The sequence below is a fragment of the Lissotriton helveticus genome, chromosome 5_1 (genome assembly GCF_964261635.1).
Source record: "Lissotriton helveticus chromosome 5_1, aLisHel1.1, whole genome shotgun sequence".
Taxonomy (NCBI): Eukaryota; Metazoa; Chordata; class Amphibia; order Caudata; family Salamandridae; genus Lissotriton; species Lissotriton helveticus.
The window spans coordinates 1,637,465,732-1,637,493,138 of record NC_136065.1 but is presented as its reverse complement, the minus strand read 5'-3'; the positions used below and the strand labels follow the sequence as shown (position 1 = coordinate 1,637,493,138).

The 27,407-nt window shown below is 48.1% G+C and overlaps 1 protein-coding gene across 1 annotated transcript in view; it reads left to right on the top strand.

Moving 5' to 3' along the window:
- LOC144755671 (chromodomain-helicase-DNA-binding protein 8-like) overlaps positions 1–27,407 on the top strand; it is a 1,307,007-nt gene that overhangs the window by 158,627 nt on the left and 1,120,973 nt on the right. Inside the window, 1 exon segment of the mRNA XM_078644841.1 lies at positions 4,926–5,127. Within this exon segment, the coding sequence (XP_078500967.1) occupies positions 4,926–5,127 (202 nt within the window).

Sequence of the window (27,407 nt, the reverse complement as noted above, 5' to 3'; positions counted from 1 at the left end):
GATAAAAGGATGTTTCTGCCAATACCAAAAGACTTACTAACAACGCAGAGGGGATGTGTGCTCCTCCCAGAGCCGCACACACTGAGCATAGCTCATGACGAGTTCGTATTTGGCCACCTACTCTTCCCAGAAAAGACCGTAAGTTTTGCGGAAGCCAGAAGACCGTCCACAAGGCAGTGATACAATGTAAGATGGAAATAGTTCAAACAGTGGCACGTCGCAGATGCACCTGACCTCGACTGGACACATGATGCAACCATATTAGAATATCTCGCCATCTACTTGATGAAGGATTATCATACACCTAGCAGCCATTGTACCATACTCCAGGGAAGGAAAAGGCAAACGTTCCTTTCAAACTATGGTCGTCAATAAATTCTTAGAAGGAGAAAAACAATACCAACAAGATCAATTCCTACACATACATGGAATCTGAACATTATACTCACACAGCTCATGCAACCTTCCTTTGAACCAATGCACAGCATACCCTAACCCTAAAACGGCCTTCTTGGTGGCCATCACCTTACTGCGCCAGGTCAGTCAACTGCATGCACTCAAAATGCAAGAACCATACCTCCAAATTCATATGGACGAGGTAGTGAGCTGCACAAGCCCTCATTTTTTGTCAAAAGCGTTTTGTCTTTCAAGCCAATATAAGCATTGCTCAAAAACAAAACTCCAGAGCAGAGAAGGCTGTACACACTTTAGACGTTCGAAAAGAAGTGATGTACTACATTCAGGAAACCAGTACAATCAAAGAATAATCAATTTTGTCTCCTTCACTTATGCCTTTAAGGAGATGTTTAGGAAAGTGGGTTTCTGTTTCAGTAACCCCCACCACACATTTTGCCCGATTTCTGATGCACTTTGACTTGATGTGCCCTGGGTCCCTGCCAATCAAGTACCCAGGGCGTGAGCTCTTTCCTTAAAACTGTACTGTTGCACACCCCAATTGACAACACTGTTGGTGCATGAAAGTCCCTTGTAAAGGTACCATGAGTACCAAGGGCACTGTGACCAGAGAAGGCCTCTAAGTACTACAGCACATATTGTTCCGCTCTGTACCTCAACACACACACACTTCCATTGCAGGCTGTGTTTGTTTGTGAAAAGTGAAGGGTCTACCTGGAACACATCCTGTGTGCCAGCCTACCATACACTGCCTTGGCATAGGTAAGCCACCCCTCTAGCTGGGTGCACTGTACCACTGGGGAGAGTACAGGTGCATGACCCCTGTACCCTTTAATTCCATTCTTAGACATAGTAAGTTGAGTAAAGCCATGAAGAGTATATGGTCTGAGAGTTTGTCATTACGAACTCCACTGCACCATAAGGGCTTTAATGAAATCTGGAAAGGTTGATATTAAACTTCTCAGCACATTAAACCCACACTGATGCCAGTGTGGGATTTAATGCACTCAGAGGGCATCTTGGAGATGCCCCCTGAAAAACGACCTAATTCTAGTGTCCTGGCTGCTCGCCAGCTGCCACCCCCAGACATTTTTCTCGACCCTTGGGTCAAGAGCCTCCCGCTCTCTGGGGCCTTGAAACAAAGCACATCCTGGGCAGAGGTACCAAGCCTACTCCCCCAGTTATGGGCAGGGTCCACGAAGGGGTAGCTTCAAAGGCTGGCCGCTTTTGTGACCTGACTCAGCCATTTGCAGCTCCGAGCAACTATCTTACCGGGTTGGGTGGGAGAATCTGAAGGAAAAACAAGATGGGAGGAGAGGTGTGCCCACCTGTGCCAACCCCACCCTTCAGGTGGAGGCAGTGAGGCGAAACAGAACTTAGTCCCCGCCATCTTGTAGATGTTGGGAGTCGGCCAACCAGAGTGAGGCTTATGCCCTTCTCCCATTAGAGGGTGGCATAATACGGATGTACCCACCCCAAGGAAGGGACCCATTGATCTCGACCTGTACCTACATGAAACGCCCCTAATTTTAGTATTTAGGGGTTAACCCGAACTTGCCTGAGACGAGAAGAAATGAAGAGCGTGCTCAATGAAGAAGAGGACACCAACTGACATGGCCCCAAGTGGGCCTGCCCCGACCTCCTCTAGCGGAATCCTGGTGTGTCCTGCAGCCAGAAGCCCTCCAGAGCACAGAGAACCTGCACTTCCTTCACTATCAATACTGTGTCTCCCATGACCACCAGATTTGCTTACCAACAGACTCTGGCTCTGGCCAAATCCACGAGTCTGCACCACTCTGCACCGGACCACCATGGCCCGAATTCGAGTGGTCCAACACCAGGAGGACGTGTCCCTGGTGATCCTGACCTGAGATCTGTTGATCCCTGACCTATCAAATCTCCCGATGACGCCTGCAGCCCCTACCTGGATTCTCCCCTAACCTCGACGGAGACAGTAAGGAAAACCTGAGAAAAGACACCCCTGCACCCGATGCCCCACAGCCTTGGGTGTCCAACTGACGGTGTTCCGGGATCCCTCGACATCCCAACTTACCTCTCCAACTGGTGGTCGCCTCCAGAAGATCTTCGTGCCTGAGTCTGCTGTGTTTGTTCTGACGAGCTTCCCCATTGAAAACAGAGCTCCTGACGTCAATCCGGCACCCTTCACCCAACCGACCCAATGCTCATTTTATGTGCGTTCTTGGATCTCCCTTTGCCCTGAGCTACACCATAGGAGCTTTGCTTCCACATTCAAGTGCCATACCCGTGAGCAACCACAAACAGGAGGCCCTCTATCCCCCATTGGATAACATTTGACCTCCGCACTCTGCACCCGGCCACCCTAATGCCGCTGGGGTGCTTTTTGAGTGCATCCTTGCCCCGGGGGGAATCCTTGTTTTAACAATAGAAACTGAACCCCAAAGACAGTTTACCTACCTGCAAACTGATAACCTCATTTTCATCCATTGGATTGCAGTGAGTGTTTTCCTTTGAAAAACTTGTACGTTTTGAGGGTGTTTGTATGGAAACATAAGAAACTGTGTTTTTGTGAACATTGTTTGACTTGCCTTTTATCTAGGGAATTCCCCAGAGTGATATTGAGGCACATCACATAGATTAGAAAAAGTAATTAAAAAGTAATCTCAAAGTAACTACAAAGTAATTTCAACTGTTTCTGAACATTTGACCTACCTGCAACAAAGCCAACCTCATTCAATTGCATTCAACTGTATTATTATTGTAAAGTAATATTTTACTTCTCTGCACCAGTTCCTGCTTGGGTCTAAAAATAAAATACAACTAAAATATGTTTATACCAAAAAATTGGTCCGAGTTCAGTCTTTGAGTGTGTGACATTTCGTGCCTGAGTGTGTACAATAAATGCTTAACACTACCCTCTGATAAAGCCTTACTGCTCGCCCACACTACCACAAATAGATAGTAAGGTATTATCTACTTTTACCTCTAAGCCTTTGGGGAGCTACTGGAATCTGTGCACACAATACCTTACTTTGGTATAGTATATACAGAGCCAGCTTCCTACATGATGCCAGTAAGCTAAAAAAAAAAACATAGCAAGATGGATAGTACAGACAGTCCAGAGATGCCATGCAACAGCGGGAGTTGCACTGTAAGAAAGACCTAGAACTCATTCGACAAGGAAAAAGGGAGCCACACTCTCATTCATCTTCAATATCTCCCATTGAGGACACATGTAAAGCAGTCATTTGGTCATCTACACACTCCTTTACCAAACAATACTGTGTGGACCTTCAGGCCAACAAAAAAGCTCAGTTGAGACAGAGTTCCAAACTATCTGTTTACAAACACAATCTCATCATAGCACAACCTCCCAAGGAACGTGAAAAACTGCTGCAAAGTCAATGCACAGCATGTGAACCCTGAAATGATTCACACTGCAAAACGAAATGGTTACTTACCAGAAGGAGCAGGTTTGCCGCTTTAAGTATTTCTGGATTCACATCCGACCCGCCCGCCTCCCCAGAATGAGGGACTTTTCAACAGGGGTAGGAGGAAGGAAACAAAAAAGAATCTGAAGATGGCTACCACGTACAAAGGATTCTTGAAGCTGCGTCTGATGTTGTCAAAGTGGGACCTATAGCCAAATGGTCAACATAGGCAGTGTTTAAAAACAAAAGGAAACAAAAGAAGGGCAAAACACAGCATTCTAGACCCAGCAACTCGATGGCAGGATAATGCACCGCATTTGAATCCAGAAACTCTTCAAGCTGCAAAACTACTCCTACTGGTAAGTAACCATTCTGTTCTCTACTGCTCTTAATAGGTCTTATTAAACACTACCCTTCTACGTTCACTACTCTGTTCTAATATAATCTGTTGTCCTGCGCGTACTCTTCCCAAATGGACTGGAATTGCCTGCGGTCACAATTAGGACTACTGGTTCTGCCTTATTAGCCATTTCCTATCCAGTTTTGAAGACGGGTGGGAGACTATCCGAATTGCTACAAATAATTTTCCATTGTGTAAAGATTTTGTTTGTATGCAACTGCTGCATAATTTGCGAAAACATTGAATCTTTGTTACGCAACCTCTTTGGGGAATCTCCTCCACCCTTTCCCCTCTGTTTCTGCTTATCCATAATGAGTTGACATTCTCCATTCCCATGCTGAGATTGTCATTTGGCTTCTGGTTTGGTTCTCAATTTTCCACATATTTCATAGTTCAGGAAGATTTTGTGATAATATGGTTTGCGCAGGGTGAAGGTTTCTCTCCTTTTTTGTTGTTGTATGTATTTATTAATACATTTATTTTTGTATTGCTCAAGTAGTGCAGAAGGAATATTGTAGTCTCCCAGCTAGTACCTGCCCTGCATCTATCAGAAAGACTCTGTTTTAAAATCATTCTCTCATTCTTTTCCCTCTTTCTCTCCTCCATACATACACTTCAAAGGCAATCTGTTTGCCACATTACAAAAATCACAATCAATTCAATATGGTTTTCTGGTAACTGGCTCTTTCTGCTTTGTTCAGTTCATACCTGCACTGTGAGTGGGCCACAATTGAACAACTGGAGAAGGACAAACGCATTCACCAGAAACTGAAGCGCTTCAAAACCAAGATGGCACAGATGCGGCACTACTTCCAGGAGGATGAGGAGCCATTCAATCCAGACTATGTGGAGGTGGACCGCATACTTGAAGAGTCTCATACCATTGACAAAGACAATGGTGAAGTAAGTGAAGGGACACATTGGCTACTGGGCCTTTCCTTCATAGATTAGGGTAACAGCCATGGTACGAATGTAGTAGGATCCTGGGGTGAAATGAAGATGATGTTGAATTCTCCTGACTACTTCTTGCATATATAGTCATTGGCTGCTGCTTCCTTTCTTCAGCCTTGTGTTTATTTGTACAGTTTTGTTCGAGGCATGTGGGCTGCTGAATTCATATCTGTGCATAGATCGCTGCCTAGTGTTGGGTCCGGATGATTGCACTTTGTTGTCCTAGAAGAGTCTTCGAAGTATCCCGAGATAGGTGACTCCTCTCCTGGACTACACTGCGCATGGGCATCTTCTCCATCTTCAGATTGTTTTTTCCCGCCATTGGGTCTGATGTTATTCCTATAATCCAACTTCGGAATCGAAACTAACCTACTTTCTAAGGCCAAAAGGCCTTCTACCTCGACGGTATTGTTCTTGTTCGGTACTCCTTGACTCGATCAAACTTTCCATCTCGATCCGGTCGTCGACGCGGGCTGTTGGGCCTTTTCAACGCCACGTGGGACTGCTGTTGATGGAAAGAAGTCCGTTCAAAAGGTGCCCACAATGCCACGCAAAATTCCCGCATACTGACAAACATACAGTATGCAACAGGTGTTTGTCGCCAGACCACAACGAGCAAACTTGCCCAGCGTGTGCCCAATTCCGTTCGACGAAAACCATCCGGAATCGACGGGCTGCTAGGCAAGGAAGAGGTGTGGCGCCGCGGCCAGGGCGACTGACCCCAGAAGCTGGGGATCACGGTTCGATCCCTGGCACTGGCGGCAGATTAGCCCAGCACCATGTGACTCTGGGCAATAGCTTGCTTAATCTTCCCGACGGCCCCCAGTGCCTAGAGACCCTAACGGGTGATTGTGCGCTTTACAAATGTGGATTATTATTATTATTATTATTAAGAGATGCAGCGGCAGGCACCGGAACCGGAGAACATCTTTGAGGACGAACACGACCTCCCTGAAGCGGCAGACTCGGATCTATAAATAGTCACCGTTGAGGACCAGTTGGACTCCGATGACCAGATCACGCCGGGGCAAAAAGTGAGTACTCCGCCCCCGACCCCGCTTATCCCAAAATAAAAGGCTCTGGTCGACGCATCGCCTAACGGCCTTAGCCGAGATCGACAAGTTACTTCAGAAGCCCCGCCTTCCGGCTCGTCTCCGAAGCCAAAGACTAAGCCTTCTGATACACCTGGCCCGAGTAACACTCTCCCCAAGAAGGTCGTCGACCCGAAGACGGTTGTCCACCCAAACATCGTCGAACCGAAGAAGGTTATCGAACAAAAGGTCGGCCAACCCAAGAAAGTTATCGAGCCGAAGCCTGTAGAGCCGAAAACAGCTCTCAGCCATAGAAGGTCGTTGATCCAAAGAAGATTCTCGACTCGAAGAAAAAGCCCGTCGACACAAAAAAGGCCGTCGACTCGAGCAAAAACATCGAGCCGAAAAAGGTCGTCGAGCACAAGAAACAAGACAAACGTATCGAACCTAAGACTCCGGTCGATCCAAAACTGGTCGTCGATCCAAAGGTCGCCGGACCAAAACAGACTGTTAAAATACCAAAAAACGTCGACAAGGACAAAGTTGTCGAACTGAAAAAGGTCTCCGACCCTAAAACAACAGTCGAACCAGAAAGAGCTCCACGACCTAAGGCTCTCGAGCCAAAAAGTCACGGACTAGTCACTAAGCCAAAAACATCGGCGCCAAGGCCACGGACAGTTGAGGAAGAACTCTTCCATCCTGATCCTGTGAGTGAGGAACAGTCTAAACTGTACATAGACCCTGCAACAGGAAAGGTTACAGTTTATCATCGAAAAAAGAGAGCATTGGACTCAGACACTCCTTCCCCTGTTCCTCCAAAGAAAAAAGACTTTGGGACATCTCCCTCAAAACCTTTTACTCCTCCTCCTCTCTATCCTAATATGCCTTTTTGTGCCTAACTCTCCTACACATTCACAGTATGATGAGGAAGAGAACATGGGAGTAGATCCTCATGGCAATTTTGATGAGCCACAAGATCCTGATGAACAAGACAACCCATGGGATGACCAAAACGATCCATATGATCCACAGCCCATCCCAGACACCTCCACATACCCTACAAAACCGTCGCCTACTAACGACACCATTCTTTTCAATCAATTAAAACATAGGGCAGCAAAATATCACAATGTGGACATGCACACTGACCCCATAGAAGAGGACTTTTTATTTGACACCTTTCCTACTTCTGAGAAACATGTCAGGACACTTCCTGTGTTAAAAGGGGTACTTAAACATGCGCCTGACCTATTCAAAGATTGAGCACATGTACTCAATCCCAGATTAGAGAAGAAATATAATGCGCCCCCTTCAGACCCTGCCTATATCAAATCCCAATTACCTTTAGACTCTCTAGTAGTGGCAAACGCCCGAAAGAGAGCCAACTCACACACAGGAGATGCTCCCCCTCCTGACAAAGAGTCTAAGATCTTAGAGGCCTCAGGCAAGAGGGTGGCCTCACAAGCTGCAAATTCATGGAGGATTGCAAACACACAGGCTTCATTACCACGCTATGATAGAGCGCATTACGATGAACTTGAAGGTTTGCTGCAACATTTACCAGAACCTTTCAAAGCTAAAGCGAACGACCTCATTCAGGAAGGCAAATTCATAACTAATGCCTCTATGAAATGTGCGCTAGATGCAGCTGATACAGCAGCAATATCCATTAATACTAGTGTATTACTACGCAGGCATGCGTGGTTACGCATCTCTGGTTTTAAAAACTAGGTGCAATCCACAATCCTCAACCAACCAATGAACCCAGATTTCCAGTTTGGTCCAGCAGTTGACTCAATCTTAGACAAAATAAAAAAAGATACAGAAACGGATAAATCTATGGGCGCACTTCAGTTTCAGCAAAATAGAGGTTCCTTTCGTCGCTCCTCCTATAGAGGCTCCGGCAAGAGGCAACACATCACAGACTTCCTCTACATACAAGAGTAACACAGAGAGTACCTTTAATAAAGGCTCCAACAGAGATGGTTATAGAGGAAACAATAACAAGGGCAGGGGACGTGGCGGCAATAACACCAGAGCCTCCACTGCCACCAAACAGTGACTTTATCACACTCCCTCCAGACCACCCAACACCGGTCGGAGGCAGAGTACAACAATTCCTACCAGTCTGGAAAGCCATTACCACAGACAGGTGGTTGAGACAAATTATCCAGTTTGGTTACTGCCTGGAACTCACTTTTACTCCACCCAAACAACGTCCTATGTCCAAAGAACACATCACACTGTTGCAACAAGAGGTCGCGTCCATGCTAGAAAAGGGAGCCTTAGAGCCAGTCCCTCTTCAACATCAAGGTACAGGAGTATACTCTCTATACTTCCTTATTTCCAAAAAGATGGGTCCCTCAGACCCATTCTAGACCTCAGACCGCTAAATCAGTACATACTCTCAGAGCACTTCCATATGATTACTCTACAGCAAGTACTCCCGTTACTCCAGCAGAACGACTTCCTTGCTACATTGGACCTCCAGGACGCATACTTTCACATACCTATACATCCAGCTCACAGAAGATACCTCAGGTTCACTATAGAAGGGCAATATTATCAATTCAAAGTTCTCCCCTTCGGAGTAACTACAGCCCAAAGAGTTTTCACAAAATGACTAGCGGTTGTAGCAGCACACCTCAGAAGGCAACACATTCACGTGTTTCCATACCTCGACGATTGGCTCATAAAGGCCAACTCGTACGCGCAGTGTGCAAGCCATACGTCCCAGACACTCCAGCTGCTGCACAGTCTGGGGATTTCCATAAATTACTCAATCATATTTACAGCCCTCCCACATACAGCAATATCTGGGAGCCACAATAGATACCTCAGTAGAAAAAGCATATCCAAATCCAGCCAGTATAGCCAATATGCAGACTCTCATTCAAAAGTTTCAGCCTCAACACTCCTTACCAGCTCGAGTGTTTATGCAGCTCATAGCCATGATGACCTCCTGTATATTCATTGTCCTTCATACCCGACTTCAAATTTGTCCACTGCAGGAATGCCTAGCAAAGCAGTGGAACCAAGCTCGAGGGCAATTAAAAGACCTAGTGTTGGTGGACAGTCATACTTACAACTCTCTGCAGTGGTGGAGCCCACAAAACCTTTCCAAGGGGCGACTGTTCCAAGAGCCGGTTCCACAAGTAGTACTAACAGCGGACGCATCACTGACAGGTTGGGGAGCCCACCTACTTCAATTCACAGTTAAAGGACTCTGGACAATGAAACAGAAAACACCTAGAGTTGCTAGCAGTATTTCTAGCACTGAAAGCTTTTCAGAAGTACTTGTTCAACAAAACTGTGTTGATCCGGACGGACAACATGACTGCCATGTATTACATACAGAAGCAGGGAGGGACACACTCTCCACAGTTATCTCACCTAGCACAGAGCATATGGAGGTGGGCAATTCCAAAGGGAATCTTTCTCCTAGCAGAATACCTGCCGGGGAAACACAATTAGGTAGCAGATCTGTTAAGCAGACACAGCCAGCAGCTACACGAATGGGAGATTCACCCTCAAGGTTTCCAACCATTCTTCCAAGAATGGGGGCATCCAGAGATAGACCTGTTTGCCACAAAAGAAAACTCAAAATGCAAGTACTTTGCCGCCAGGTTCCCACATCCGTTGTCCTAGGGCAATGCAATATGGATGAACTGGTCAGGCAGATTTGCGTACGCTTTTCCACCAGCCCCACTGATTCCGCTGGTGGCACGCAAACTGCGCCAACAGTCACTCACAATGATCCTAGTTGCTCCCACATTGGCAAGATAACCATGGTATACAACGTTCCTAGAACTCTCAGTGGTTCCCCACCAAAGACTTCGCCTCTCGCCACATCTTTTAACTCAGAACCATGGAGAAATCAGGCACCCAGATCCCAATCCGATGAACCTAGTGATCTGGCTCCTGAAGTCTTAGAGTTCGGGTACCTTAATTTGCCCCCTGATTGCATGAATATTATCAAGGAGGCGAGACGTCCCACTACTAGAGCATGCTATGCAGCTAAATGGAAGAGATTTGTAATTTATTGCAAAAATAACCAAATCAACCCGTTAGATGCTTACATCCAAAACATTATCTGTTACCTGTTGCATCTTCAAAGATGCAATTTGGCATACTCTTCCATAAGACTACATCTTGCTGCTATTGCAGCTTACCTCCAAAACAGACAACACATGTCTTTGTTTAGAGTACCCCAATCAAAGCTGTTATGGAAGGACTTAAAAGAATACTCCTTCCAAAGCACCCACCTTCACCAATCTAGAACTTAAATTTAGTACTTACCAGACTTATGGGACCTCAGTTTGAACCACTACATTCATGTGAATTACAATTTCTAACTTGGAAGGTGGCATTTTTGATTGCCATTACCTCCCTCAGGAGAGTAAGTGAGCTACAAGCATTAACCATTCAAGAACCTTTCATGCAAATACATAACAATAAGGTAGTGCTTTGTACTAACCCTACGTTTATGCCAAAAGTTATATCGACTTTCCATATCAATCAGTCCATAGAAATGCCAGGTTCGAGGCATGTGGGCTGCTAAGTTCATATCTGTAGCATAGATCGCCGCCTAGTGTTGGGTCCGGATGATTGCACATTGTTGTCCTGGAAGAGTCTTCGAAGTATCACGAGATAGGTGGCTCCTCCCCTGGACTACAGTGCGCATGGGCATCGACTCCATCCCCAGATTGTTTTTTTCCGCCATTGGGTTCGGATGTGATTTCGACGTCTCCTGTTCGGAATCGTGATAGAACTTTTTCAAGGCCAAAAGGCCTTCATTGCACCGTCGGTATTGTTCGCGTTCGGTCCCGTCTATCTTCCAGCTCGTTGAGTCGGATATCCGGGGGGTCGTGAGACGCTTCGGTGATCGGGGCCTGGTCGACGCAGCAAGACTTCGACGGCATGGAGCGGAGTCCATTCAAGAAATGTCCCGTGTGTGGATCCAAGTACCCACACATCGACGTCCATCCTGTGTGCAACAAGTGCCTGTTGCCGGACCACGACGAGGCCAACTGTATGGCCTGTTCCAGATTTCGATCGAAGAAGACGATCAAGCTTCGGCGCGTGGTGCGCCTTGAGGCCCAGCGATCGGCTCCGGCACCAGTGGACATCTTTGACGACCCCGCGGAAGACGAGCAAGTGCGTCACCTGCAGATTTCCCCTACCCCGGTGGAGGTCGAGTCCGACGACGGAGCAGACGCCCACAGTCCCGACATTGAAGAAATCGTCGAAAGTAGGGGACGACGACGAAGCATATGGGGCCATGGAAGATAGCTCGGAGGAAGAGCTATGCCCCGTTCGTACTCTAACAAAGGCTCAGGTCACAGGATCGCCACGCGGCCTTACCCAAGACCTTACTCCTCGATTCACGGCCCCGCCTTCCGGCCCGGCTACGGACACCTCCGCGGAGCCGCCATTACTGAAATCGAAACCAAAACCCTCGGTATCGATGAAAACAAATATGGCCGACACCCAATCGAAACCGAAGACGTCTGCTCCGGTGCCGACACCGTCGTTCTTCGGGGGCCCCCAAACAAACGCAAGCTGCCGACCAGGCTAAGGTGCCGAAGGTGGTTAAGGAGCCAGGCTCGAAGAAGCCCGTCGAGCCGGTGTCCACCACGGTAGTCAAGCCGACGCCCAAGAAGACTGTCGAGCCTACATCGAAACAGTCTTATCGCGCCGAAGACCAAGGGGCCCGTTGACGCGAAGTCGGTGAAGGGTGCAGAACAAAGGTCTGGGGCCGTGACTCCTAAAGGAAAACCTATCGATCCGAAGCAATCGGCGTCGACGTCTGCGGCTGTGGACAGTGATCGAAGCGCACCAGTCAAGAGTGCTCCGGCGCCTCGTCCGGACAAACACAAGTCCGCCACGCTCGGGTCTTCCCCGGGGGGCGGACCAAGGACATCGGTCGGATCGACGAAACCGTCCGCTTCCTTTACAAAGCAGGTCTCGGACTCCCTCAAGCGCCTTAAGGACAAGGCTTTGGCATCGGAACCGAAGACTCCTTCCGCACCGAAGCCGGCAGACGCACCGAAGACCACATCGGCACCGCTCCTCTACACGTTGCCGCCTAAGGTGGCGCCGAAGGCCTTTGCACCGCGGTCGGTGCACAAGGACACTGTGTCGACGTCCACTCCACCGGCTGGGACTGTGGGTCATCGACACCCTTTGGTTGAAGAACGGTCGGGGCATTTCATCGATGCCGACACCGGGAAACTCACGCTATACAAGAGGAAGATTACTTCACAACCTTTGCAGTCCTTTACCATTCCTCTGAAACGTAAAAAGCCAGCAGCAGAAACACCAGTTCTTGTGGAGCAAATTCTTCCTCAGCATGGGCGGAGTGCAACACCTTCACCCACATACTCTGATGGGGATGGAGGGGAGCAAGATGAGGAGTACAATTGTCCTGCTCATACAGAGCCTGATGAGCAGCAGGAATTATCGATGGACACTGGTGATCAAGGGGACCAGCAGACGGTCCAGGATCCCCAGGTTTATAACGTGAAGCCGTCTCCCACTGAGGACTCTGCGGCATTTAATGCCTTAATTGAAAGGGCAGCTGCAAACCATAAAGTGGAAATGCATGCTGACCCCGTGGAGGTGGACTTCCTTTTTGACACTTTCTCTACTGCTGAAAAAACTGTCAAGACTCTCCTAATGTTGAAAGGGGTCCTTAAGCATGCGGCTGACATTTTCAAGGAACCCACAAGATCGCAGGTTGTCAACCCACGCATTGAGAAGTAGTACAGACCGGCACCTTGAGACCCGACCTACATCAGGGGCCAGTTGCCTTTGGACTCCTTGGTGGTCTCTAATGCCCGCAAGAGGGCAAACTCCCAAACCACGGGTGAAGCTCCTCCCCCAGACAAGGAGTCAAAAGTGCTGGAGGCATCTGGGAAGAGGGTAGCAGCTCAGGCGGCCAACATATGGCGCATCTCAAACACGCAAGCTCTGTTGGCCAGATACGATAGGGCACACTACGACACCCTAGAGCAGCTATTACAACACCTCCCAGACCAGTTTAAAGAGGGAGCTGAAATGCTTATCCAGGAGGGGAAGCGCATCTCCAACGCTGCTATAAAGTGTGCGCTAGATGTTGCAGACACGGCAGCGAGAGCGATCAACACTAGTGTGATGCTGAGGCGTCAAGCATGGCTCCGCATCTCGGGATTCAAGCCAGAAATACAAACTACTATCCTCAACCAGCCCGTTAATCCAGACAGGTTGTTTGGCCCAGAGGTGGACACCACCCTGGAGAAGATCAAAAAAGATACCGAGACTGCCAAGTCCATGGGAGCTCTCCAGTCACAACAATTTAGAGGGAACACTTTTCGTCGCTCAGGCAATCGAGGTGTTAACAGAGGGCACATGTCGCAGCAGACGCCATTCAATAAAAGTGGTGCGCAATCCTCCTACAGCAAGCAGGGCAGAGGTGGATACAGAGGAAACAGTGCCGAGGGTAGGGGCAGAGGCAACAACAGTTCCCGTTCCTCTGCCGCCAACAAACAGTGACTCCCTGTCACTGCCCCCCGACCATCCGACACCTGTCGGGGGGAGACTCCAACAGTTCCTGCCCGTCTGGAAGTCCATCACCAAAGACAGGTGGGTCAGGAAACTTATCCAGTTCGGCTATTGTTTAGAACTGACATCCACCCCACCACCCATGCCCCCAAAACACTGTCCTATGTCAGCAGAGCACTTGCACTTATTGCTGCAGGAGGTTCTGGTGATGCTGCAAAAAGGCGCAATAGAGCTCGTGCCAGTGGAGGAGGAAGGCACAGGGGTTTATTCCCTGTACTTCTTAATCCCAAAAAAGGACGGCTCACTCAGACCGATTCTAGACCTACGCCCCTTGAACCAGTACATTCTTTCGGAACACTTCCACATGTTGACACTGCAGCAGGTCCTTCCCTTGTTACAACAGGGAGACTTCCTCGCAACCTTGGACCTCAAGGATGCTTACTTTCACATACCACTCCACCCATCCCACAGAAAGTACCTCAGGTTCACCATCCAAAACAGGCATTACCAGTTCAGGGTACTCCCCTTCGGAGTGACCACCGCTCCCAGGGTGTTCACAAAATGTCTGGCGACAGTGGCGGCACACCTCCGAAGACAGGGGATACATGTCTACCCTTATCTGGACGACTGGCTCGTGCAGGCAAAGTCAGGCAAGCAGTGCGCCGCAGACATGTCCCACACCATTCGCCTCCTTCACGGTCTAGGATTTACACTAAACTACCCGAAGTCACACCTTCAGCCGGCCCATGTGCGGCAGTATTTAGGCGCGACGATCAATATTCTGGCTGCCACAGCTCAGCCAAACCCAGCGAGGATCGACAACATCCAGACGCTGATCCAAAAGTTCAGACCGCAACACTCACTCCCAGCGAGAGTGTTCATGCAGTTGATAGGCATGATGGCCTCCTGCATTTTCATAGTCCCGCACGCGAGACTCCATATGCGTCCGCTCCAAGAATGCTTAGCGCATCAGTGGACTCAGGCTCAAGGACAGCTAATCGACCTAGTGTTGGTGACGGGTCGGGCATACAGCTCTCTGCATTGGTGGAATCCACACAACCTTTGCAAGGGCCGACCGTTCCAGGAGCCTGTGCCACAGAATACTCTAACAACGGATGCATCTCTCCAGGGATGGGGGGCTCATGTGCTCCACTATACGGTGCAGGGACTATGGACAACGCAACAAAGGAAGATGCACATCAACTACTTGGAGCTGATGGCAATCTTCATGGCACTCAAGTCCTTCAAAGTACATCTGTGCAACAAAGTCGTGTTGATCCGGACGGACAACATGACAGCCATGTACTACATTCAAAAGCAGGGAGGTACGCACTCTCCACAGTTGTCTCACCTGGCTCAGAGCATGTAGAAGTGGGCCATTCAGAGGAACATCTTCCTCATGGCGGAACACCTCCCGGGCACGGACAATCAGATGGCGGATCTGCTCAGCAGGTACAGCCACCAAATGCACGAGTGGGAGTTACATCCATCAGTACTCCGCCCGTACTTCCAGCAGTGGGGTCATCCAGAGATAGACCTGTTTGCCACGGAGGAAAACGCAAAATGCCAAAGCTTTGCCGCCAGGTTCCCTCACCCACTGTCGCAGGGCAATGCGATATGGATGAACTGGTCAGGCAGATTTGCGTACGCTTTTCCCCCAGCGCCTCTCATTCCGCTGGTGGCAAGAAAGCTAAAGCAACACTCGCTGATGCTCATCCTAGTTGCTCCAACGTGGGCGCGACAACCGTGGTACACCACGTTCCTCGAACTCTCCGTGGTACCGCATCAAAGACTGCACCTCACACCCCGGCTCTTAACGCAGAACCGTGGCGACATTCAGCACCCGGATCCGCAGCAGCTCAATCTGGCGATCTGGCTCCTGAGGTCTTAGAGTTTGGCTACCTTGATTTGCCCCCTGAATGCATGGACATCATCCGGGAGGCAAGGAAGCCCACTACCAGAGCTTGCTATGCAGCCAAATGGAAGCGGTTGGTCATCTACTGTACCGAGCACGCTATCAACCCGCTCGATGCATCCATTCCCAATATCATCTGCTATCTGTTGCATCTTTACAAGTGCAATCTAGCATACGCTTCCATTCGGATACACTTATCCGCCATAGCGGCTTATCTCCAAAACAGGCAGCATCTCTCTGTCTTCAGGGTGCCTGCCATTAAAGCATTCCTGGAAGGGCTGAAGCGGGTCATCCCTCCCAGGACCCCACCAGCTCCTGTGTGGAACCTCAATGTGGTGCTCACCAGATTGATGGGTCCCCCATTTGAACCTCTGCATTCATGTGAGCTTCAGTTCCTCACATGGAAAGTAGCTTTTCTCATTGCCATAACGTCTCTAAGACGTGTTAGTGAGCTGCAGGCGCTCACCATTCAAGAGCCATTTATACAAATTCATTCAAACAGGGTGGTGCTGCGCACTAACCCCAAATTTCTCCCTAAGGTGGTGTCGCAGTTCCATGTCAATCAAACAATAGAACTGCCCGCATTCTTTCCCAACCCCGAAACGGTAGCAGAAAGGATGCTCCATACTCTTGATGTCAAGAGGGCGCTTATGTACTACATTGACAGAACACAACCTTTTAGAAAAACACAGCAACTCTTTGTTGCCTTCGCACCACAGCATAAAGGCAACCCCATTTCCAAAGCAGGAATAGCCAGGTGGATCGTTAAGTGTATTCAGATTTGCTATCAGAAGGCTAAGCGCACTTTAACGGCCCCCCCAGGGCACACTCCACACGCAAGTTGGGGGCCTCCATGGCATTCCTGGGTAACATTCCTTTGGAAGACATTTGTAGGGCAGCCACATGGTCTACACCACATACGTTTACCAAACATTACTGTGTAGATGTGCATTCCAAACAGCAGGCAGCTGTAGGACAGGCTGTTCTTAAAACACTTTTTCAGACTTCTGCAGCTGGCACGGGCGGCTGCCGTTAATGGAGGGACTGCTATGTATTCTATGCTACAGATATGAATTTAGCAGCCCACATGCCTCGAACTGAATATGCTACTTACCAGTATGCATCTGTTCTTGGCATGTAGGGCTGCTAACATTCATATCGCCCGCCCTCCTCCCCGGCGCCCGTAGCGGCTGCAGACTTATCTTGCATTTAATCTCTAGCATGGCCATCACTTTCACTGTTAAACTCCATCTTTGCCACAATGGCTAAAAACAATCTGGGGATGGAGTCGATGCCCATGCGCACTGTAGTCCAGGGGAGGAGCCACCTATCTTGTGATACTTCGAAGACTCTTCCAGGACAACAATGTGCAATCATCCGGACTAGGCGGCGATCTATGCTACAGATATGAATGTTAGCAGCCCTACATGCCAAGAACAGATGCATACTGGTAAGTAGCATATTCATTTTCTTCCAAAACCCGCAATCAGTGGCTGAGAGCTCTACACACGCTAGATGTAAAAAGAGCTCTGCTATATTACGTTGACAGAACCAATTCCTTCAGAAAAACAAAGCAACTATTCGTTGCTTTTGCACCACAACATAAAGGGAATCCCATCTCAAAATCCGGAATAGCCAGATGGATAGTCAAATGCATTCAGATATGCTACCACAAAGCTATACGCACTCTGACTGTTCCCCAAAGGCACACTCAACACGTAAATGGGGTCATCCATGGCTTTCCTAGGAAACATTCCCCTAGAAGAGATATGTAAGGCAGCTACATGGTCTACCATACACACTTTCACTAAATACTACTGTGTAGATGTACAAGCAAAGCAGCAAGCTGCTGTAGGCTAGGCTGTCCTTAAAACTCTTTTCCAAACTGCTGCAGCTGCTACAGGTGACCACTGCTAGAGGAAATACTGCTATACAGTCTATGCACAGATATGAATTCAGCAGCCCGCATGCCTCGAACGGAATATGCTACTTACCAGTATACATCTGTTCTTGGCTAGTAGGGCTGCTGACATTCATATCGCCCACCCTCCTCCCCGGTGCCTGTCACAGCTGCAGGACGTTTTCTACATACATTTACATGGACATCTCTTACTTTTCTATACTCCATCTTTGCCAGAATGGCGAAAAACAATCTGAGGATGGAGAAGATGCCCATGCGCACTGTAGTCCAGGGGAGGAGTCACCTATCTCGTGATACTTCGAAGACTCTTCCAGGACAAAAGTGCAATCATCCGAACCCAACACTAGGTGGCGATCTATGCACAGATATGAATGTCAGCAGCCCTACATGCAAGAACAGATGCATACTGGTAAGTAGCATATTCCTTTTAGCAGCTGTAAGGCATGAAACTGCCGGAGTGCTATACAGGACACAAAAAGGGCAAAAAGTATGAGCAAGAATTAAGTACATAGAGGTAAAAATTGATATACTGACTTGGGTACATATAAATGCCAGAAACAATATAGAACCAAAAAGTGTTTGTACATAGATAATTAAAGGTATTGATTGATTTTCATGAATAACAAGCGTGTGTACATACAAAGTATCAAGCATCTGAGAGCAAAAGGAGGCAACAAAACAATATGTCGGTGTACATGGATGTGAGGTGACGGGTAAATCACAAGTAATCTTATATAACTTGTATTTACAATTGGCAAGAATAACTGGTGCAATTACTGCTCTCTCCTCTCGTACAATGCTAATCCTTGTATGTGATTGGTGGGGAAAGGAAGAGACTGAACGGGAGACTTGTGGCATGATTTAAATTTTTGATGGACGGTGTGTCGTTCTGCCATAAGGACGGACAGTGTCCCTGTCGGAGGGACTGCCCATTCAAATTTATAAATGACCGTCAAGCAGGTAGTTAATTGTAAAGCATGGGCAGGGCCTGCCATCACAACGGTTCCTGTACATGCATATTGCTGATTGCTGGCAGGACTGCGTCAGGATGACACAACTCTGCACCAAAATGTTTTCCTTTTTTTTTCCAAGAAAGAAAATACTGAAACTGGTTTTTCTGTTTGAAAATTGACAAAATAATGCTACCCTTTCCATGAGCGTCCTTTCCTATGGCATCGGCAACTTTATTTCCTTTTTACTGTCCCTCACTGCAAGGGTTTGCCTGCTGGTAACTGACAAAAGTGTAAAAAGTAAATGGCTACATGTCCTCGTAATGATGGAGTAGTCACTGCTCAAGCTAAATGAAAGATGTGCCTGCAATTGAATCGGCCGGGCGGACCATTATGTTGGCAGTGTGTATACTTTGTCGCTGTTGTGATGGAGTATACATACCGCCAACATATTAATCGGGTCCTTTGTGTACGACCTAGCTAGGTACTTTTCAGGTTTTCATAGGTTGATAATATTGACTTGCAGTTCCAGCTGGCACTGCGGTCCTTAGCGTTGGATTATTGGGGACAGAACCTCTGTCCTCGGGAGTGCTGTTATTTGTCAAAGTTCAGGCAGTCTTTCTTGGGTTTCCGGAAGTCACTGTCTGCAGGACCGGTGTCGTCTTCTTGCAGGGTGGGGTTGGCAAAGGTGGGCACACCGCCTAGTCTTTCTAAGTTTTCCCCCCCAAAGTGGGGGTGTAAACTGGGGCTGGTGTCTGCTGGTAGCAGCAGAGGCTGGGGGTCGCTTTACAGAAGCAGCACGCCTTTAGAGCTTCCCCTTAAAGCACCTGTGCACTACAATTGAAACCACATCAATTTCCAGGCAAAACGTGGGAGCTAATCATGTCAAAAGAGGCACTTTTACCCACCTACTATTACTTTAGGTTCATGGTAAGTGGAGTTCATTACTGTAGGGAGCTGGGCCTTTGTTGCAGTAGTCCCCCCTGCACTTTTTGCCTGCCATGTGATGCAACTTTGAGAGAACTGGTCAGTTGAACCCCAGTTGTCCAGGCCTTTAACACCTCTGTAGTAATTCTCTAGTAAGTGGTACCTCTGGTACCTAGTGCATAGGTACTAAGGAGAGTCCTTAAGAGCTGCAGCATATAGTGTGCCACTCTAAGGAACCCAACACCAAACCTATGCAGGCTGCCACTGCAGGCTGCATGACAAGGCGTTCTAACCAGTGAAAACACAAACTGTCACACACCCTGTGTGCTGTGTCCCCTAAAACTGGATCTAATATATGCAAGTCACATCTATATCAGGCCTTTGAGTCCTAAGGCAGGGTGCATTATATGACATGTGTAGTCATATCTGCATGAGCAGATATGCCCCTTTGCTGGCCAGTTCTTGTACTGACAGTACAAGTTAACAGGGAAGCCACCTTAATGTATTTCAGGCGAGTTGTGAGTTTATTGGCACTGTTTTTTTTAAGATTTTTAACTTGTTTGCCTTTTAGTTTATTGCTTGGTTTACTCAGTACGAACTTTCTTAGCGGGAGTTGGTCAGCCCTAAAAATTGAAAATTCTACTCACCATCAGGGTTTGCTGCTCTGACTAGTTTTCACCTCCGGCTGGTCTCTGTCCTCTCGCCCGCTCTCCGTTCAACTGCAGGATTTCTGTTTGGGTGGAGACAGCGAGCAAGAGTGAGGTGAGCTCCTCTTCAGTGTCAGAGAGGGTTGCAGGAATCCACAGTCCAGCTGCCCCCGGGGCCTATTTAAACCGCATGGCAGCGCAGACGCGTGCCAAAGGCAAGCCAGTCTGCTCCCAGGCCCAACGGCCCGCGTCGACGACCGATGGGAGATGGAAAGTTGGATCGAGTAGAGAGGTACCGAGCGAGAACAATACCGTTGAATCAAAGGCCTTTTGGCCTTTAGAAAGTTTTGTTTTCGATTCCGAAGTTGGAGTTATGGAGTTAGCATCCGAACCCAATGGCGGAAAAAAACAATCTGAGGTTGGAGAGGATGCCCATGCGCACTGTAGTCTAGGGGAGGAGTCACCTATCTTGTGATACTTTGAAGACTCTTCCAAGACAACAGAGTGCAATCATCCGGACCCAACACTAGGCGGCGATCTATGCACAGATATGAATGTCAGCAGCCCTACATGCCAAGAACAAATGCATACTGGTAAGTAGCATATTCCTTATACTGGCGAGGAACTTACTGGGTTTAGGCTTGCAATGGGGAACACTGATGCATGTAATATGCTCAATACCTTGTCCTCTCTGGAGGGCCCTTTCTCCTGCTTATGCTGTTAATTTCAGCTTTTCAATCAAGGGCATGAAACAGATCCAATAGCCGTTTTTTCTTAAGATTGATCTGATTTCAGTCTCCGATAAGCCCCTGCTCTCTGCCACTACTCTCTCTCCTACATTTTCTCCTGCATGTAAGTGTTTCTTATGCAATGTGAGATCACTGCCTAAGCATGCTATTGAAACATGAGTCTTGTTGACCTCAAACTCCAGATCTAGGCTTCCTCACTGAGACTTGGCTCACAACTCCCTCTATTGCCCTAGCTCTCCCTGAAAACTATTGTATTTTAAGAATCAATAGAAGAGGGTAGGATGGGTGGCGGCATTGCCATCATACACAAAGGGTATTTAAAAGTATCTATTATTGAGTATTACTCAGAGGACAAGATAGAGATAGATATTTTAAAAAAATAGAATTTTCACCCCAGGAATGTTTGAAAGGTGCGTTAGTGTATCATCCCCCAGGACCCCTTCGGGACTTTACTCTCAAATTATTGGATTTGATTGCAATACACACCATCTCCTCAAAACATTTTGTTCTATTAGGTGATTTTAACATACATAGTGATAATCGCTATAACATGGAAGTTGCTCAGTTTCTGTCTGACCTGGCCGCCTTGGGCCTGGAAAAGACCAACGTAGGTCCTACCCATTCTTCAGGCCATGCGTTAAACCTAATTCTAACCAATTCTGCTAATTTACATTCAAAGACCCCTCGTCATGTAGTATGGTCGGACCAGGCACTAATTGATTTTCAGATAACAGGCACCCATGTGGACATCCCCTATGGTATGACCTCCCACAGTTTTAGGAGCCAGTGGCATAGAGTCACCCCTGACTCTTTTTTTAAGAAAGAGTTCAGGGCTCCTTCGATACAGGAAGCAGTGGATATTAACTTAAGCGTTGACAGCTACCATGGGGCTCTAAACGCAGTTCTCTTCCAGGGGATTCTCATTAATAGTCATAAGCACTAAATAATCTCCGCCCATGAGCGGGAACCCGGAACATATAATAAAATATATGTTCGAGGCATGTGGGCTGCTGAATTCATATCTGTGCATAGATCGCCGCCTAGTGTTGGGTCCGGATGATTGCACATTGTTGTCCTGGAAGAGTCTTCGAAGTATCACGAGATAGGTGGCTCCTCCCCTGGACTACAGTGCGCATCCTCTCCATCCTCAGATTGTTTTTTTCCGCCATTGGGGTTTGGATGTACTTTCTTTACTCCAGTTCGGAAACTTTTCTAAAGGCCAAAAGGCCTTCGGGGTCGTCAGTATTGTCATTTCGATCGGTGCCGAGTACTTGTTCCAGTTCTTTTTGAGCAGGACGTCGAAGAGAACCGCGTGGCCTTTTCGACACCAGAGGCCCGATCGTCGATGGAACGGAGCCCGTTCAAACGATGCCCCCTTTGTAATTCTAAGTACCCACACATCGATGTACACCCGGTGTGCAACAAGTGCCTATCTCCGGAGCACAATGAGGCCAACTGCCTAGCTTGTGCTCAATTCAGGTCAAAGAAGACGCTTCGACTTCGACGCGCAGCGAGGCAGACGATGACTAGGCCAGCGCCCGAACGGTAAATATCTTCGATGAAGGAGACGATGAGGTCATCGACTCTCAGGATCTAGAACAGCAGTCGGATCCCGGTTCGGAGCATGACTCCAACTATAATGAAGATGACGAAGGAAACATCGAGGATGAAAACGTCGTCGAGGTAAGGGACGACGCATCGACCATCGGAGCCGTCGATGACGACTCGAGCGATTGAACCAGGCCCGACAGTGAGTACGGGGCCCAAAACAGACACGCAAAAACTTCCAAGGGCTCAGGTCGAGGCATCGCCAACAGGCCTTAGCCAAGATCATGACGAACATTCTATAGCCTCGCGTCTCGGCCCGGCTAAGAATATATCACACGAGCCATTGGTCCAACATTACCAGTCACTGGTTAAATCGAAACCGAAAGCCATTGAGTCGAGAACGAAACCGAAACTGCTAGAGACAGTCTTCGGATCGAAGAGTTCGGATCCATCGGATTCGACAAAGAAGAAAGGTGTCGACGACCCTGCGGGGTCACAAATAAGGGGTGTCGACCCGAAGATCGATACGCTGAAGTCCATAACTAAAGTCAGGCACGTCAAACCGACAAGGTCGACGTCGACGGACAGCGACACAAATAAGGGACTCGAGTCTCGGAAGGTTCTCGATCCGAAGCAACGAGTCAACAGGCCACAGTTCGTCAAAGGCCTCGAGCCGAAGTCCAAGAGCGGCTCGAAGGACCACGTCAAGTTGAGGCAGAAGAGCGCGCCTCCAACGCCACAGGCGCCTAAGTCGACGCAAGGTCAAAAACATATTGGCGAAAAGACAAAGTCGGGCGGACCAATGACGACGCCAGCCCCAAAAAAGGTCAGTCAGTCTACAAATACTATGCCACCGATAAAATTCGGATTGCCCCCAACCGCACGGCCTAAGGCGCTCGATCCAAAGACAGGGATTGAAACGTCCAAAAAGGTGTCGATGGGGAAAAGGAGTCATTCTCTAGAAGAGGACATTGTGTACCAAGAGCCCACCTATGATGAACAGTCGAAGCTACATATCGACCCCGACTCTGGCAGACTTACTATTTATCAGAGGAAGATCAGGTCAGAAAATCCTCTTGAAACATATAAAATTCCACTCAAAAAGAAAAGGGATTCTTCCACATTACCTGTCCTTTTTGAGACTGTAAGGTACCATGGCCAGGACACCTCTGCATACTCACCCACACGCACTGATGAGGATATGGGGTATGACTACAATGAAGAATTTAATTACCCTGTGGACATGGATCAGGATGACCAGACTCAAGCCTGGACAGACCCTGTTGACCCGGGGGAGTCGCAGACTATTCCTGACACTCCTTCTTATCCTGTCAAGACTTCGCCAACAAAGGATACAGCTGCATTTAACGCATTTATTGAATGGGCAGCACACAATCATGATGTGGAAATGCATGCTGACCCAATTGAAGAAGACTTCCTATTTGACACTTTCTCCATTTCAGAGAAATCAGTCAAAACATTGCCAATGTTGAAAGGTGTCCTTAAACACGCAGGGGACATTTTCAAGGAAACCACAAGAGCAAGGGTTGTTAACCCCAGACTCGAAAGAAAATACAGACCGGCACCTGTGGACCCTACATATATTCAGGGACCGCTGCCATTGGACTCTTTGGTGGTATCAAATGCTCATAAGCGTGCCAACTCGCAAACCACTGGTAATGCTCCTCCTCCAGACAAGGAGTCTAAGATATTAGAAGCTTCTGGAAAAAGGGTGGCTGCTCAAGCAGCTAATATATGGAGAATTTCTAATACACAAGCGCTATTAGCCAGATATGATAGGGCTCATTATGACACACTAGAGCAACTGCTACAACATTTGCCTGATGCCTACAAGGAGGAAGCAGAAACACTGATAAAAGAGGGAAAACTCCTATCTAACGCATCCATTAAATGTGCGCTAGACGCAGCAGACACCGCAGCCAGGGCCATCAATACAAGTGTCATGCTCTGGACACCTGCTTGGTTACGCATCTCTGGGTTCAAACCTGAGATTCAAACCACATTATTAAATCAGCCTGTGAACCCTGATTATTTATTTGGTCCTGATGTTGACACAATATTAGAGAAGAATAAAAAGGACACAGAGACAGCTAAGTCTATGGGTGCCTTGCAGTCACAATTCAAAGGAGGCTCCTTTCGTCGCTCCGGTAACAGAGGAGCTGCACGAGGCCAGGCATCCCAGCAGACTCCATACAATAAAGGGAGCACGCAGACCACCTATAATAAAAACAATAGAGGTGGATACCGTGGCAACAGCAACAAAGGCAGAGGACGAGGGAATAACTACTCCAGATCCTCTGCCAATACTAAACCGGGACGTCTTGTCACTGGCCCCAAACCATATAACACCGGTCGGGGGACGATTACAACACTTCCTGCCTGTCTGGGAAAGCATTACCACAGACAGGTGGGTGAGACAACCTATTCAGTACGGCTATTGTCTAGAGCTAACCTCCACTCCACCCAACATACCCCCAAGACACCGTCCTATGTCCGCAGAGCACATACACTTATTGCAGCAAGAAGTCATCAGCATACTGCAAAAAGGGGCCATAGAACTCGTACCTGTACAGCAACAGGGTACAGGGGTATTCTCGCTGTACTTCTTAATCCCCAAAAAGGACGGGTCTCTCAGGCCCCTAAACCAATACATCTTGTCAGAACATTTTCACATGCTCACTTTACAGCAGGTTCTACCATTGCTCAGTCAGGGAGATTTCCTCGCAACACTAGACCTAAAAGACGCATATTTCCACATACCGATACATCCAGCACACAGGAAATATCTCAGGTTTACCATACAGAATCAGCACTATCAGTTCAAGGTCCTGCCTTTCGGGGTGACAACAGCCCCCAGGGTGTTTACCAAGTGTCTAGCAACAGTAGCTGCGCACCTACGGAGGAACCATATTCACGTCTACCCCTATCTGGACGACTGGCGTATACAAGCAAAGTCAGCCCAGCAATGTGCCAGCCACATGTCCTGCACTATTCACCTCCTACACAGCCTTGGATTTTCATTAAACTACCCAAAGTCTCATCTTCAACCCGCCCACGTACAACAGTACCTGGGAGCAACCATAGACACTCTGGCAGCAAAAGCGCCGCCAAACTCAGCAGGAATCGACAGCATTCAATTACTGATTCAGAAATTCAGACCCGAACGTTCGCTCACAGCAAGGGTGTTTATGCAGTTGATGGGCATGATGGCCTCCTGCATCTTCATAGTCCCTCAGGCGAGACTACAAATGCGTCCGCTTCAGGAGTGCTTAGCACGGCAGTGGAACCAGCTTCAAGGACAATTAAAAGACCTAGTGTTGGTGGCCGGTCGCGCATACAACTCTCTGAATTGGTGGAACCCACAAAACCTTTGCAGGGGACGACCGTTCCAAGAGCCTATATCACAAATAGTGCTGACGACGGACGCCTCTCTCCTGGGATGGGGAGCGCATGTCCTCCATTACACAGTGCAGGGACTATGGACGACACAGCAAAAGAGGATGCACATCAACCTGCTGGAACTGATGGCAATCTTTATGGCAATGAAGGTGTTCAAAGTACATTTGTGCAACAAAGTTGTGTTGATCCGCACGGACAACATGACTGCCATGTACTACATACAGAAGCAGGGAGGAACACACTCTCCACAGTTGTCACATCTAGCGCAAAGCATGTGGAAGTGGGCCATTCAGAGGAACATATTCCTCATGGCGGAACACCTCCCAGGCAGGGACAACCAGATGGCGGATCTGCTCAGCAGACACAGCCACCAGATGCACGAGTGGGAGATACATCCCTCAGTGCTACAACCGTACTTCCAGCAGTGGGGTCACCCAGAGATAGACCAGTTCGCCACAAGGGAAAATGCAAAATGCCAAAGCTTCGCCGCCAGGTTTCCACACGGAAAGTGTGGATCTGTTATCTGTTACATTTACACAGATGCAATCTAGCCTACAGTTCCATACGTATACATTTAGCTGCGGTGGCAGCTTATCTTCAAAACAGGCAGCACCTTTCACTCTTCAGAGTACCTGCTATTAAAGCTTTCATGGAGGGGCTCAAACAAGTGATTCCTCTAAGACACCCACCTTCACCTGTCTGGAACCTGAACGTGGTTCTAACCAGACTGATGGGACCACCTTTTGAACCTCTACACTTGTGTGAAATACAATTCCTAACGTGGAATGTGGCTTTTTTAGTGGCAATTACATCACTTAGAAGAGTTAGTGAGCTGCAAGCCCTAACTATTCAGGAGCCATTCATCCAAATTCACGCAAATAGGATAGTGCTACGTACAAACCCTAAATTTATGCCAAAGGTGGTATCCCAGTTTCACATCAATCAAACAATAGAACTGCCAGTGTTCTTCCCAAATCCAGATTCAGTGGCAGAAAGAGCTCTACATACACTAGACGTTAAGAGAGCTCTCCTGTACTATATAGACAGGACAAAACATTTCAGGAAAACTAAGCAACTGTTTGTTGCCTTTTCACCACAGCATAAAGGCAACCCCATCCCCATTTCCAAATCAGGTGTAGCCAGATGGATTGTTAAGTGCATACAGATTTGTTATCAGAAAGCTAAACGCACATTAACAGTTCCCCCAAGAGCGCATTCAACACGCAAGTTAGGGGCATCCATGGCTTTCCTGGGAAACATTCCTCTAGAAGAAATATGTAGAGGAGCCACATGGTCTACCATATATACATTTACCAAACACTACTGTGTAGATGTACACTCCAAGCAGCTGTAGGACAAGCTGTTCTCAAGACTCTTTTTCAGACTGCTGCAGCTGGCACGGGCAACCACCGCTAAGGGGGAGACTGCTATCCATTCTATGCACAGATATAAATTCAGCAGCCCACATGCCTCGAACGGAATATGCTACTTACCAGTATGCATCTGTTCTTGGCCTGTAGGGCTGCTTATAGTCATATCGCCCGGCCTCCTCCCCGGTGCCTGTCGCAGCTGTAGCACTCAG